This window comes from Triticum urartu, chromosome 5A, assembly GCF_056163025.1.
Source record: "Triticum urartu cultivar PI428250 chromosome 5A, HENAU_Tu73, whole genome shotgun sequence".
Classification (NCBI taxonomy): Eukaryota; Viridiplantae; Streptophyta; class Magnoliopsida; order Poales; family Poaceae; genus Triticum; species Triticum urartu.
In genome coordinates, this window is record NC_141877.1 from 287,460,523 (window position 1) to 287,476,849 (window position 16,327).

General features: G+C 50.7%; 1 protein-coding gene across 1 annotated transcript in view; it reads left to right on the top strand.

The window, feature by feature from the left end:
- Positions 1–2,847: 2,847 nt before the first annotated feature.
- LOC147971086 (uncharacterized) overlaps positions 2,848–16,327 on the top strand; it is a 45,580-nt gene continuing 32,100 nt past the window's right edge. The window contains exon 1 of the mRNA XM_087523817.1: positions 2,848–2,986. Coding sequence (XP_087379943.1) covers positions 2,848–2,986 — 139 coding nt within the window. The remainder of the gene's footprint in view (positions 2,987–16,327) is intronic.

Consider the following 16,327-nt stretch of genomic DNA (forward strand, 5'->3'; position numbering starts at 1 on the left):
CAAAAAGCCGAGTATGAGAGGCGGGACAAGGAGAAGGGCCAGGGTGGAGCCAAGAGGTCTGGCAAGAAGTGTGGCGGCCAAGGAGGCCGTCGCGGGAAGGATAATCAGCAAGAGAGGCCCGCCCGGGGCCGCGACAAGAAGCAAGAAGATGATGATCATGACGAGGATGACGAGTCTGGTGAGCACGAATTCCAGAAGGCTACGGAGGCCATGTGCGTCGACGGTGGCGCCTCGTTGCACACTTCTCACCGCCAACTCAAGTAGTGGGCGCGTGAGATTACAGCAACGGAACCATCCCTCGATGCTCAGAGGCCACTGAAATGGTCTAGCACACCTATCATTTTCGATGCTGAGGACCACCCTGACCACACGATTGCGGTCGGGTGTTTGCCGTTGTTGGTCTCGCCAACAATACGCAACCTCAAGGTGACGAAGATGCTGGTTGACAGCGGGGCCGGTCTGAACTTGATCTCGCCCGTTGTGGTCAAAAGGCTGCAGATTCCGGATGGAGACCTCGAAGAGACGGGCACGTTTCAAGGGGTCAACCCGGGGAGGAGCCAGCCGAAGGGTAAGGTCACGTTGCCCGTAACGTTTGGAGGTGAGTTAAACTATAGGACGGAGAGGATTGTTTTCGATGTAGCCAGATCCCCTTGCCCTACAACGGGACTCTCGGCCGCTCGGCACTGGCCAAGTTTATGGCGGCGTCGCATTACACCTACAACACGCTGAAGATGCCGGGACCGATGACCATCATCACCGTCCCCTCCGACAAGAAGGATGCACTAATCTGCGCCGACCAACTCCACTGGGAAGCAGTTGCAGTGACTGCTGCCAAGGCACTCGCTCCTGCCGCTGGGGCCCCGGCAGGGAAGAAGACCAGCAAGACCTCTCGCACCCACTCCGACAAGCGCACCTCTTCGGAGTGTTGTGCTCCCGTCGAGGATGTGCCAGAGAGCTCCACCGGCAAGAGCAAGAAATCCAGAGCTGCGCCACCAGAGACCAAGAGGGTGTCTATCGAGGAGGATGGCATGTGTGGGCTTTCACCATAAGCTCCACCCTGGACAGCAAATAGGAAAGCGCACTCGTCACCTTCCTGTGGGCGAATGTCAACGTGTTTGCATGGCAAGCATCCGACATCCCCGGTGTTCCCAGGGAGGTGATTGAGCACCATCTTGTTGTTTGTCCTCATGCGCAACCCATCAAGCAGAAGGTCAGGAAGCAAGCTTTGGAACGCCAGGAGTTCATCACGGAAGAGATCAGGAAGTTGGAAGCGGCAGGTTTGGTGAGAGGAGTACTCTATCCGACGTGGTTGGCCAATCCGGTAGTAGTGCGCAAGGCGAATGGGAAGTGGAGGCTATGCATTGACTACACATATATCAATAAGGCTTGTCCCAAGGACCCTTTCCCGTTGCCACGCATTGACCAGATTGTTGACTCCACGGCTGGGTGTGACCTGCTATCGCTCCTTGACGCTTACTCGGGGTACCACCAAATCTTCATGGCGAAAGAAGACGAAGAGAAGACAGCGTTCATCACCCCATGTGGCACATATTGCTTTTTACGGATGCCTTTCGGGTTGAAGAGTGCTGGCTCGACGTTTGTAAGGGCGGTCCAGATTGGTTTTGAGCCCCAGCTACATAGAAATATGGAAGCTTATATGGATGCCATAGTGGTCAAAACCAAAGACAGGGCAACACTTGTACAAGATCTGGAAGAGACGTTTGCAAATCTGCGCAAGATCAACCTCAAGTTGAACCCTGAGAAGTGTGTCTTCGGCGTTCTGTCCAGCAAACTTCTCGAGTTCTTTGTGTCACTGCATGGGATCGAGGCAAACCCAGACAAGATCAAGGCTATTGAGCAGATTACGGCACCCAAGCGGATCAAGGACGTGCGTCGGCTCACTAGGTGCGTTGCCTCCATGAGCAGATTCATCTCCAGGTCTGCTGCGCGTGCCCTTCCCTTTTTCAAAATCTTGAAAAAGGCTGGCCCAATGGAATGGACCCCAGAGGCCGAAGTAGCGCTGCAGGATTTGAAGAAATACCTCTCTTCTACACCGATACTGGTTGCGCCCAAACCCCAAGAACCGTTGCTGCTGTACCTGGTGGCAATGAACCAAGTGGTCAGTGCCGCACTAGTGGTGCATAGGGAGGTCGATGAAGAGGTAAGGCCCCTGGACACTGGCGGAGCAGGGCCTACGCAACCAGATGGAGATCTGCCGAAGAAGAAAATGATGCAACACCTGGTTTACTTTGTCAGCTCCCTCTTGCAGGGGGCTACTCAAGGTACTCCGGTGTGCAGAAATTGCTCTTCGGCCTCCTTAGGGCCTCGAGGAAGCTGCGTCATTACTTCCAGGCACACGAGATTACTGTCGTCACCCGCCTCCCGTTGCAACGGATATTGAATAACCCAGATGCAACCGGGAGGATTGTGGAGTGGGTTGTGGAGCTGTCAAGCTTTGGTTTGAAGTTTGAAAGTACTTCGACAATCCAGAGCAGAGTATTGGTAGAGTTCATTGCCGAGTGGACCTTGACGCTAGACGAAGAGATCCAGGAGACCACCCAACCCGGCAAGGAGGCAAGTCACAACTGGATTATGTACTTTGATGGGGCTTTCTCGCTGCATGGCGCCGGCGTTGGTGTGCTGTTCGTCACACCCACCAGAGAGCACATCAAGTATGTAATCCAGATGCACTTTCCCAGGGAGATGTCCACAAACAACACTGCTGAATACGAGGGGTTGCTTGCCGGTCCCAGGATCGCGGCAGACCTCGGGATCAAGAAGCTCATCGTCAGGGGTGATTTGCTGCTTGTTGTCAGACAAGTCAACAAAGATTATCAAAGCTCGTTGATGGAGGCCTATGTGGATGAGGTGAGGAAGCTGGAGGAGCGCTTTGACGGTATACAGGCGGAGCATGTTCCCCGAGTGGAGAACGACATCGCCGACTACCTGTCGAAGCGCGCTGCCTTCAAACTACCTGTGGAACCAGGTACTTTTGTGCTTCGGCTGACTCAACCATCCGTTGAACCATCAACAGAGTAGAACAGGCAAAGGAAATCAGGCCCCGACAAGTACTTTCCCGCCGAGCTCCCAGGAGCCGTCGGCAAGGATGTTGCCGTGGGCATTGAGCCAGTCATGGGGCAACCGGCTCCGGCGGGGCGTCAAGTCCTGGCTGTAGAGACAGCTGCTCCCATGGCCGAGGAAGTGCCTCTGGTCCTTGCCGTCGAGCCTCAGGCTCCGGCATGGGCACAACATACCATCCGATTCCTCCAAACAGGGGAACTCCCTGAGGAGCAGGAAGAAGCAAAGAAAGTAGCCTATCGGTCTGCCATGTATCAGTTCGTCGATGATGTCCTGTACAGGAAAAGATCGAACAGTGTGAAATTGAAGTGCATTCCTTGGGAGGAAGGACTGGAGTTGTTGGCAGAGATACATGGAGGCATATGTGGCTCCCACATAGGGTCGAGGGCCCTTGCCGGCAAGGCATTCCGGCAAGGTTTCTTCTGGCCCACCGCCCTCCAGGATGCAACGGCACTAGTAAACAAGTGTGAAGCGTGTCGGTTCCATTCAAAGAAGCTTCATCAACCAGCTCAAGCGCTCCAAACAATCCCTCTCTCCTGGCCATTCTCGGTCTGGGGGCTCGACATATTGGGCCCCTTTCCCCGTGCTGTCGGGGGCTTTCAGTACTTGAACGTTGCAATCGACAAGTTCACAAAGTGGCCGGAGGTGGAGACAGTGAGAAAGGTGACAGCACAATCGGCCGTCAAATTCTTCAAGGGGCTAGTTTGCCGTTTCGGTGTGCCAAACAGGATCATCACCGACAACGGCAACCAGTTCACGAGCCACGCCTTCATGCAGTACATCCAAGACCTCGGCAGCAAGGTCTGTTTTGCTTCTGTTGCACATCCACGAAGCAATGGCCAGGCTGAGAGGGCGAATGTTGAAGTGTTGCGAGGCCTCCGGACAAGGACTTTTGATAGGCTACGTAGGTGCGGACGACGCTGGATTGATCAATTGCCGACGATTCTTTGGTCAATCAGGACGACGCCAAATCGAGCCACCGGTCAGACACCCTTCTCCCTCGTTTATGGGGCAGAAGCAGTTCTCCCCACGGAACTCACATACGGGTCACCTCGAGTGCTCGCTTATGATGAGCTTGAGCAAGAGCAATTGCGGCAAGATGACGCGACACTCCTTGAGGAAGATCGTCTTCGGGCGGCTGTGCGAGCAACGTGCTACCAACAAGCTTTGCGCCGCTACCATAGCCGCAAGGTTCATGCCTGAAGCTTTGAGGAAGGCGACCTTGTTCTTCGGCACGTTCAGTCGGCCAAGAATTCCAACCAGTTAACGCCGAAGTGGGAGGGCCCTTATTAGGTAATACGAGTCACCAGGCCTGGCGTAGTTCGCCTGGAGACTAACGATGGTGTTCCAGTGAGCAACTCCTGGAACATCGAACATCTTCGCAAGTTCTACCCATAAGGCGCGGTTGCCAGGCCCCTCGGCAAACCACCGTTTGTACCCTAAGCATAAATAAACGAAGCGCCGGCGCCCTAAGTTATAGCATGCATGCTAGGTTGAGTCTCTCCCTCGGTTAGGGTTGATAGTGCTTAGCGGCGGCTAACCCCTAGCTTAGAGGTCGAGTGTGTGTCATTCTGTTCCTTTCCGTCCTTTTTGGTTCGCAAGGTACATGGACATTTCTGCTGAGCTATTGGGAGGAGAAAGAATGGGTCGGTGCTCCGGCCCTGGCTAACCAAGGTTGCCGGGGGCTCCGAACACGAGGATCCAACCGTGGCAGGTCAAGGTTGCCGGGGGCTGCAACGTCAGATAAGTTTTTCTCCCCCCCTCCTTGCGCCCATGTGAACCTTGAACTTATAAGTCTTCGCTCGCTCTCGTACCATCTTGCCCCCTCCGTTCTGTGCCCGAAAACTTTACTTTGGGCCAGAACTTGGTTGTAGTGCGGTGGGAAAAGGGCGAGCGAAAGGCCTAATCCTACTCGGCCATTACCTCCGCCAAGAGCGTGAGCGTAGTCGGGCCGTAAAGCAGGAGGAAGGCAAGGACCTGTTGCCGGGAGACCATGTTTATCTTAAGATAATGAGGACGCGTTCCTCGGTGTGGCCCTCACCCACGCGCAAACAGAACCCGGCAGCACCCTTCCTTTCATTCATACATTGTGAACAAGTGCAATTCATACAGAACGGGTACACAGGAAGGGGGATTACAAAATTTGAAATCTAACAAGTGCCTGCAGGCTTATGAACTAGAAAAGATAAGTGCCCCGTGATCCCCATTCTTGCCCCTTTCCTCCCAGGTGTGGCAGATAAATGCAAAAAGGAAGGTACGAGGAACGCGCCGATGGAGAGCTTGACGAGGAAGGCCCTCGGCAGAGCACACGGTGAAGGGAGGGTGACGGTCAGTCAGAGACGAGGTCGACGTGCCCCCGCTCGACACTCTCATCGTTGCTGTCGTTGTCCTCCTCATCACTCCCACTTGAGGAGGAGTCTTCATCGTCGGAGGAGCTCTCCTCGCAGCACTTCAGGTGAGTCCGAGAGTCTCCAAAGACCTTGACAGAGAGCAGGCCATTCTCCATTAATTTGAAATAGAGAACGAGCCCCATCGTCAGGCTATGGATGCGAGCGAAGGTCTTCCACCCGCGACGAAGATACATGACCCGAGGGGCGGGGAAGTCGACTCGACCCGCGTGCCGCCATTCCCGCAGCCCCTCATGTGCCGCCTCAGGGTTTGGGGCAGATCGAGCTCCATCTCCCGAGCGAATGGCGTGGGAAGGCGAAGGCGACGGTGCGGTGCCCGACGCAGCTTGATGAAGAACTCGTGAGGCTGGTCCCCAACATGGCCCTCCATCGGAGGAGGCATCGCTAGTGGAGGCAGGGTCGGTGCGCCGCCCCGTCCCCTCTTCCCCGAGCGCCACGCCGACCTTGACCTCGCCCCCTCCCCTTCCTCTCGTGGCCGGCTCCGCCACCACGGGCTCTTGGGAAGGAGGGACGCGCTGTCGAGTGGAGACCCTCGCCGCCACCGTCAAAGGACTGGTGCCCCCTCTCACCATGATAGATGAAAGAGTGGAGCCGAGGTGGAAGGAGAGGGATGATGAAAGATTGTGGGAGGCCATCCCCCTCCCCCCTTCTTATAAAGGGACGGGGTCGGGACTCCTCCGCCCCACTCAGCCAATCCAACCATCAGGGGCACAGGGAATCGAGGCCGACCCACTGCCCCAATCAGCAGCGGCCTGTTTCCCCGCCTCGCCATTCAAGGCCCGCACCCACCGCCTACCACCTTCAAAGCATGGGGGACACGTGGCAGACGAGCAGAAACCGAAGGGACAGATGAGGCGGCTATTCTCCACCCCGTGGTCGTGGGGCGCGGGAGCCTTGAAGACCACAACCCGAGCCCATTCAGTAAATGAGCCACACGCCTCTGTGTTTTCCTCTTTTTACGGGGAAGGCGCGAGCTGCCTCTTTACCACGATGTGACACATGCGTGCGGAAACCGCCCCATGCACGACCCTCACGTCACGCATGACCCTCCACATCGCGCGTTCAACGCGGGTCGTGGGGAAGCGCAGCGGAGGGAAATTACTGCGGTAAAAATCCGCCCCACCTGCCCGTGCACCGTTCTGGGACTAGCCCAACAACGCGTCGTGCTTATGTGTGGCCCAGGCTCGGGGGCTCCTATCGATGTACAAAAGTAGGGGCTCTCCTTTTGCACCCCTTAACCTATGCACGGGCAGTCAGAGCCGCGCCCACGGCCACACTAAGCAGGGCAGGGGAGGGATGCCGGAGCAATGCCCAGACCAGAGGCGCAAAGAGAGCAAGAGGGCGAGGTGGACTCCCCCGGCAAGACTCTTGCCGGGGTGGCTTCCGCAGCCTCGGCAAGATCCTTGCCGAGGCAACTTGCCTAACGCCAGCAGAGCATGCCACCCTTGAGCCTAAGGGGTTCCTATGCCGTATTGGAACCAAGGCTCGGGAGGCGCCTCCGTGGTGGAATGCAGATCTTTGTAGAGATCATAGGCACACAAGATTAGATGGAAACCAGAAGACGGCGATCCTTGGCGAGATCCTTGCCATGGAAATCCACGAGACCCCTGGCAAGGTCCTTGCCGGGGACGACCGTGGTGCCGCAGCGAGACCCTTGCCGGGACCTCGGCAAGACCCTTGCCGAGGACGCCTGCGGGGCTGCAGCCAGGCCCGCGTTTGCCAAAGACTCCACCGCCGCTCCCATACAGCTGCCAGCTCGACCAACTGAACAAGCATCTGCGTGGCAGCGCGCAGCCTCTACACCAACTTAGCAAGCACTTGCGTGGTGGCATGCAGATCTTCGTGAAGGCTCCACCACCGCGCCAGCCCAGCGACCGGCCAACGTGGCACTACAATGCCTCGTCAGCTTGGACGCGCGTTGGAGCCAGGCGAGGCGATGACAGCTAGGACGAGCTTCCTTGCCGTCCCCAATAAAGCGAGAGGGGCACGTCGGCAACGCATTAAATGCATTTGTCTGACGGTGCTAGGGGATAGACTCAGCCCCTGTACACCTTCCCACCTCCTGTGTGCCACTATGGCAACCCCTTTTTGTCTATAAAAGGAGGCCCAAGGCGTACTGGAGGAGGATTCGGATCTTTTGGACTAGAAAGCCACTACAGCTAGTTCAAGAACACAAGAACAGCTCAATACACATACAAGCAGGACTAGGGTTTTATGCGTCTCCGCGGCCCGAACCTGGGTAAACGATTTGTGTGCTGACCGCCAGACCCGCTCTTCGCACAACCCCGCGCCCGCCAACCGTAGAAGGGATCCCAGTGACCCCATAGGCGTCGTTTCCCACCGACAGTCGACGTGTGGAGTAATGGTAGTATATGCAGGCAGGACTCGGTCTACTTGTCTCGGACGTGATGCCTATATGCATAATCATTCTCTTGGCTATCGTCATAACTTTGCGCTTTTCTATCAATTGCTCGACAGTAATTTGTTCACCCACCGGATTAGTTGCCTTCATGAGAAAAGCCTCTAGCGAAACCTATGGCCCCGGGTCTATTTTCCATCATATTAGTTTCCAATCTACTATTTTGCAATCTTTTATTTTTCAGATCTATAAACCAAAAAAACCCAAAATATTTTATCTTTTCGTTAGTTTTATCTATCTCTATCAGATCTCACCTTTGCAATTAATCGTGAAGGGATTGACAACCCCTTTATCGCATTGGGTGCAAGTGTTTGATTGTTTGTGCAGGTGCATAGATCGGGGACTTGCTGGTACCTCCTACTGGATTGATACCTTGGTTCTCTAACTAAGAGAAATACTTATCTCTACTTTGCTGCATCACCCTTTCCTCTTCAAGGGAAAAATCAACGCAAGCTCAAGAAGTAGCAGGGTTCAATCTTGCGGTGTCCTCACCGAGTGACAAAAGGGGTAGCGAGGCACGTATGTATCGTTCCTATTAAGGATAAAAGACGGGGTCTATTACTACATGAATTGATCTTGTCTACATCATGTCATTGTTCTTATTGCATTACTCTGTTTCTCCATGAACTTAATACATTAGATGCATGTTGGATATCGGTCGATGTGTGGAGTAATAGTAGTAGATGCAGGCAGGAGTCGGTGTACTAATCTTGGACGTGATGCCTATATACATGATCATTGCCTGGGATATCGTCATAATTATTTGCTCTTCTATCAATTGCCTAATGGTAATTTGTTTACCCACCGTATGCTATTTTCTCGTGTGAAGCCACTAGTGAAATCTACATCCCCCGGGTCTATCTTTTATCATATTATTTCCAGATCTATTATTCCAAAAACCCAAAAATACCATGCTGCACTTTTTCTTTACTTATTTTATTTTGTGTTTTTGCTAGACCTATTTATCAAATCTCATACAATTTAATCTATCTTTTTACCGTTGAGGGATTGACAGCCCCTCTTACGCGTTGGGTTGCAACTATTTATTGTTTGTGTGCATTTACTATTTACATAGTGTTGCTTGGTTCTCCTACTGGATTGATAACCTCGGTTTCATAACTAAGGGAAATTCTTACCATAGATGTGTTGCATCATCCCTTCCTCTTTGGGGAAATACCGACATAGATTCAAGCTATTGGCAAAATAATTTCTGGCACCATTGCCGGGGAGACATCATCAACATCTATCAGGTTCCTAATCACAAATATCATCTCCTTGCAATTTATATTATTTGTAATTTGCCTCTCATTTACATCTCCCCCACTTCACAAAAATTTGTCCTTTATTTGCCATCTTTTTCGTTCGCCTTTTTCCCATTCGATCTTTTGTTTGCTTGAACTTATCATCATGAGTTACTTTGGTATGGCAGAAACAGATGATGGACGAACTCCTAAAATTGGACGATCTAGCAATCTGGATGCTAAAACTTTTGTTTTGTGACAAGGGAACGTTATAGGAAAATAACCTATCAAAGAATTGTTCAATTGTGTTGGAACTTAGACTTGTGATGATGCCCCTATACTTAAAAGAACTAAAACTTATGCAAAAGCTATTTCAGCGCTAGTTCTAAAACTTGAAAATAGATTTAACGGTACTCATCCTACCTTGCAAAGATTTTTTTATGAGCTACCCATTATGAAGGATCCGAAAGCTAATAAGTTAGCTACCCTTGTTCTTACGAAGGAATTTGATCACATAGTACGGGAAGCTAGGGAAATTTTGATTTTTCTGGTATGAACCGTGAAAAACCGGTAATAGATGAGATCCTTTACAATGATGACTATGTGTTAAGACATTTGCTTGGAAATAATCAAATATTTTATGAGAACCTTAAAAAGGAAACCCCCATTTTGGATATGATCCAACAAGTTTTTAATGATGTTAAATTGTTAATCAACAATATTCATGGATTGTAGCCGAGAATCAAAGGGGGTATAAAGATGGACAACTTGATAATGCTAAAATTTATATGGACAATGTGTTTCAAGTTATATTTGAGAAACCTCTTGGCAAAAACACATCTATGGAAAATAAGAAGAAAGATGAATATACTTGAATCTATGCATTGCGCATAGCTAGGGGCATAAACGTTAGCGCTTGTCGGGAGGTAACCCAATGAGTAAAATTTATTTTTACCTTTTTATTTCTGTTATTGAGTGTTTGCACAATTATGTACTGTTATTAATGTGTTTTTAATGTTTTAATTAGTGTTTGTGCCAAGTAAAGCCTTTGGGATCATGTTGGGTGATACTTGCTTTGATCTTGTTGAAAAACAGAAACTTTTGCGTCCAGTAGAAGAATTGATGTGCTTTGGTGGAGCGTGATAAAATTCTGAATTCATTACGCAAGATTGATATACAAATTGCGTATGTTGTCCTAATTTTCCAGAATTTTTGGCATTATAAAAGTATGGTCAAAGTCCAGATTACTACAAGCTGTTCTGTTTTTGACATATTCTATTTTTGTTGCATTGCGTGCTTATTTTGGTGAATCTATGGAATGTATCGATGGGTATAAGCCATGGTGAAGTTATAATACAGGTAAGTATAATGCAATAATAAAATATGAATGGGTTCACAATAGTACTTAAAGTGGTGATTTGCTTTATTATACTAACGGATCTCACGAAAGTTTTGTGTGATTGAAGTTTTCAAGTTTTGGGTGAGATCACGATGGATGAAGGAATAAGGAGTGAAAAGAGCCTAAGCTTGGGAATGCCCATGGCACCCCATGTTAATACCCAAGTTAGAACCAAGCAACTAAGCTTGGGGATGCCCCAGAAGGCATCCCCTCTTTCTTCTAACAACCATCAGTAATTTTACTTGGAGCTATATTATTATTCATCACATATCATGAGTTTTGCTTGGAGCGTCTTGTATCATATGAGTCTTTGCTTGTTTTGCTTTTTAATTTGTCGCAATCATCCTTGTTGGACACACCTATTTGAGAGAGCCATAATTATGCTATGATTTGTTAGAATAGCTCGATGTGCTTCATGTAAATTTTTTGATCTATGGAATTGCTCTAGTGCTTCATGTCGGTGTAAAAACCGGCGGATCTCGGGTAGGGGGTCCCGAACTGTGTGTCTAAGACGGATGGTAACAGGAGGCAGGGGACACGATGTTTTACCCAGGTTTGGGCCCTCTTGATGGAGGTAAAACCCTACGTCCTGCTTGATTAATATTGATGATATGGGTAGTACAAGAGTAGATCTACCACGAGACCAGAGAGGCTAAACCCTAGAAGCTAGCCTACAGTATGATTGTATGTTATTGTGTCCTACGGACTAAAACCCTCCGGTTTATATAGACACCGGAGAGGGCTAGGGTTACACAAGGTCGGTTACAAAGGAGGAGATATACATATCCATATTGCCTAGCTTGCCTTCCACGCCAAGTAGAGTCCCATCCGGACACGAGACGAAGTCTTCAATCTTGTATCTTCATAGTCCAACAGTCCGGCCAAAGGATATAATCCGGCTGTCCGGAGACCCCCTAATCCAGGACTCCCTCAGTAGCCCCTGAACCAGGCTTCAATGACGATGAGTCCGGTGCGCAGTGTTGTCTTCGGCATTGCAAGGCGGGTTCTTCCTCCGAATACATCACAGAAGAATTTGAATACAAGGATAGTGCCCGATCCTGCAAAATAAATTCCACATACCACCGTAGAGAGAATAATATTTCCACAAATCTTAATCTGCTGACACGTTTTGGCAATATGACATCATGCCATGGCTCGGTGATTATTCGAACCGTTTTTCTTTAACCAGCTCCACACATAATGCGAGGCGGTTTCTTGACACGTCTTGTCAAAGCAGAGATCGTGTTCCCCTAATTACGGGATTCTCATCAATACAGTTGTGGGTAACCCAACCGTGTCTAGGACTCCTAGATTATAGGAAAGTCCCAAATGGCTACGGAGAGGACGCTTGATATTCACCCTCTTTATAAAGGGACAAGGCTTTTACTTTTTTCCCTCCCGTGCTCAATCGAATCCTTCCCCCGCCTCGAGTTCTAACACCCAAAGCCCAGGTCAGGTGCTTCGGACCTTCAATCATGTCCGGATCTAGCCTTCAAGGCCGGTGGATGCCCTCCTCCGTTACGGAAGAGGATATCAAGAAGTTCAGGGAGGCCAGATACCTGACCACCGAGGTTTCGCATCGGCTGCCTGCCTGAGGGAAGGTCGTCCCTACTCCCGAACCCAACGAGAATGTTGTGTTCATCTCCCACTTCCTCCGAGGCCTAGTCCTCACCCTAGATCCCTTTATCATGGGTTTGATGTTCTATTATGGGCTAGATTTCCACGATCTAGCCCCGGACTCCTTTCTCCACATCTCGACATTCATTGTCGTGTGTGAGGCCTTCCTCCGCATTACCCCTCACTTCGGCATGTGGCTCAAGACCTTTGACGTGAAGCCGAAGATGGTCGAGGGGTAGTATGCAGCATGCGGAGGCGCATTAATAAGCAAGATAGCAGGAGCTTCGTGGCCAAAAGGTTCCTTTCTAGAGGTGTCCGGATTATGGCAACGGGAGTGGTTTTACATCACAGCTCCCAGAAGTGCCAAGTGGGTGGCTGCCCCTGCTTTCCGCTCGGGCCCTCCACCACAACTGATGTCATGGATTAGTAGAGGACTGAGCTGGGGTCCAGCCAAGGACGTGCCTATATTGCAGAGCCGCATTCAAGATCTCTTCGAAGGAGATTCCAGTCTGGTTACGGTGGTGCAAATCATGCTGGTTTGTCAAGTCCAGCCTTGCAAACGCTGGCCCCTCCGTATGTGGGAGTTCAACCCAGAAGGGCCACGCACTATTTAGAATTTCCTCGGCCTGACGCACGAGGAGATGTACAAATCATTCTTCGGACCCCAAATAGAGTGTCCGGATAATACCGAGGACGTGGGCCTGAGCAGCAACCGTACCGCCGACCAAGTAAGCAATCCTTTAGCCGAACACACCGTCTTTCATTTACCATGATGTCATCTTGAGAAATCGCTCTTTGACCAGGACTGGCTAACAAGGGCAAATATGATTCGGTGTTCGGCCCCCCTTCCTGAGGGTCTGGAGAATCCGGTACTGGAAAAGATGCTCGAGCTAGCACCTTGCCCGGAGCCCTCAAAGGAAGATAAAGGGGGAAATAATGAGGTCGAAAGCGGGCCCCCATCGCTACCAATTCCAACCGAGGGAATGAGCGCCTTCGTGAAGGAGGATAACCAAGGGGAAGAATCTGACCTTCTCTCGCTTCAGGGAAGGAAGAGGACTGCCTCTGAAGATCCGGAAACCAAGGCTTCCAAACGGGAGAAGTCTCCACCAGAGGGTCCTGCCTTGGAGGGTGCTTTTGCCGCACAAAGTTCGCGCGAGGATCAGCCCTCCAACGTGCTGTAAGTAATCAAAAAGTACTTTAATAGTGGAGATATACTACCTTACCTCTGAGGAAAATAACCGAAGCGTTTATCTTGCAGTTCGGATCTTAGCCCTTCTCAGCTGAGCTCGTCTTCGGGAGATCTTCTTCCGGAGATGATGGAGAGCGAAACGCCTCCCCCGGACTCCCCCGCTCAAGAAGCGGGCGACCTTGAAGTGTCATCATGGAGGGCCTCTCCGGATCCGGTGAGGCCAGAAGATAATCCTATAGTCACCCGAAGTCCCCAGCGCCCGGCTCTTGAAGAGAGCAAACAAAAGAGTCCGGCACCGTCTGGTATGCGGCCGGACGTACTGACGGAGCTGTTGGAGCGAGCGGCCATCTCAGAAGAACACCGTACGTTGATGAGTACAGTGATGGAAAGAATTTCGTCCGCCGAAAGCGGATTGCATGAAGCCTTTATGAGTCTACTGACGGGCTTTGAGGTACATGAAATGATATACTTTTTGATAGTACCGCACATTTTTAGGTGTGCCCTGTGTAGATAGTAGCCCCTGAGACTCTGGTCGTCGTCGAGAACGGCGGTGAACAGAGGATCGTAGTCCCAGGTAATAACCATACCGCTTTATGTGCAGGTGATGGGAGCTCCGGTGGCTGGCCGGACTAATGAGTTTGCCGAACTAAAGCGGCAACTGGATGCGGCAGATGCTGACATCGAGCTTGTTAACAAGCGGCTTGACGAGGCACAAGTTAAGTAATGTTTTTCCGGTCAATGTCACATAGTAAGAGCAGCATGATGCCAGTATCTTTAATATGTTGTGACTATAGATGGAGCTGCCGCCATGGAGACCCTTCGGGCGGAACTTGCCCGAGCCAACGAACAAACAAGGATTAGTAATGTGGCCGCTTTAAAGGCGGCCGAAGAGTTAAGAGCCGAGAAGGCCGCGCATTGCGAGAGCAAAGAAAAGATGGCCAAGATGGCTGTAAAGTTAAAAGACACTGCCGACCATTGCTGGTTCCTGGAAGAAGAAAACCAAGCGAAGGCGACGGACCTCGAAAAGGCCACGATGGCGGCCAAAGACACCCGCTCTGCCATGAGGGCAAAGAAGGAAGAGCTGCGTGAAGCTGGTGATATTGTGGCTGGGAAGCCCTTTTTGCTGCGGAGGAAGTTTGGAGATCCGTGGTATGCCCCTCTGGATCGGCCGTGGAGTTCGGCAGACGCATATCTGGATTTGACGGCGAGTGCTGTCGATGCGGCCGAATACTTCCGAGATCAGACAGATCGTGAAGTGGACAAGCTATTCTGGTCGCAATTTAACGTTCCAAAGCGTCCGCTTCCCTTAACTGATCGGCTAGCCGAATGGGCCGAACTCAATAGATTGTCCGGACTCGCCATGAGGTCCGTCGTAGATCATCTGTGGCCAGAAAAATCGAAGCCGAACAGCCATTTCAGCTTAGTGCAACAGTTCCTTGGAGCGGTGCCGCGCATTAATGCGATGAAGAGGTCAGCGAGTATAGAAGGCTCGCAGATGGCCCTTGCCCGTGTCAAAGCATACTGGGCGGAGATGGATGCTACCACTGTTGCGGCGCAGGGTTTGGCCATAGGCCGAGTGGCTGCCGAGCACTATTTTGAAGAAGTTCTTGAGGGTGCTCGTTTGATAGAGGCCCAGTGCTCGAAGAATATTATGTTTGAGTGACATGTATTCCCATTGTAAAAACAATGTTTTTATGAAATTTATCAAGGCTGTATTTATACTTTTGCCCGAAAGTAATATGATGCCTCCTGTGCGGCCGTTTATGTATACATGTGTATAACCTGAAAGATTGCAGTCGTTGGCTTCAGCCCCCACGCATATAATGCGGGGGTGTTCGCAGAAGACGCGTATTCACACTTAATCCAACGTCTTGGTCCTAATAAGGAGGTGATGGCGCAGTGAATTAGGCAACCGGACTATAATGCTTTAACACTTTCACTTAGCCATAGGAGTTTGACAGTGGGGCTACTATATAGGCCCTGGTGGCTCCGCACTCATCCGAATTCGGGGTGCGTACATGCCTGGCCGGGAAACGGCCCTTCGTTAAGGCGGAGGAATTCTAACATTCCGATTGGTCATCGAGTGGTTGACCAGTCTCACGCTATATCATGACAGTCAGTTTTCGGCTTTCTCTACTGAGGTGCTCATCCGGATGAACCAGGGCACAATCGCAGCAGTTCTCCTGGTGCCGCCTTAGCCGATAGAGCGGAACGTAAGGCAGCAAAACACAGGAGCCGGGAAAACCCAACATTTGACCAAAGACATGATTCGGAGCTGATGCATATAAGGCCAAACTCGTGACGCCGAACACTCCCTAAGGTATTCAGTCTTTATGGTGTAAACCGGGCCTAAACAGTGCCCTTTGTAAGAAGCCCCTGTTGTCCAGGTACATGCATTATTCTAACGTGGCTACATGCCAAGACGCCGGCATCCTTCTCAATTGTACTGAGAATCCGAGGGATGTGTATCAACAAGAGACAGTAAAAAAGGTTTACGTAGGGTCTTAATCTAAAAAGAATCCTTGGAACGGGTCCCTGCTGCACGTCTGCGCCTGTGTCTCCGTTGTGCCGTATCCTGGACGGGTATAGCACGATGGTCATCTGTAAAAGAGAGAAACTTAGGTGAAAAGTTGTCGTGCAAAAAGGTAGGTTTAAAGAAACCATGTACAATCAAGATGAGTAAAAATTGCCACTAGTCCGCGCGCGTTGAGCCCCTTGTATTTGTAATAGGGGTGTGGCCTATCAAACCTGTGTGAATTACATATAGCTGCGCCAGACTCATCTAACCGTGTTCGTGGTCTTCACGACCTATCAAATGCTTTAGTTGGTGAGGCCGTTTTTAGTGTGCGGCTGCCAAGGCAGTCGCACTCTCTTCAGCGCGCAAGGATCACTCAATATTTCCATTCACTGTAATGATGCCACGTGGATCGGGCATCTTAAGCATGAGGGAAGCATAATGCGGTATTGCATTAAAGC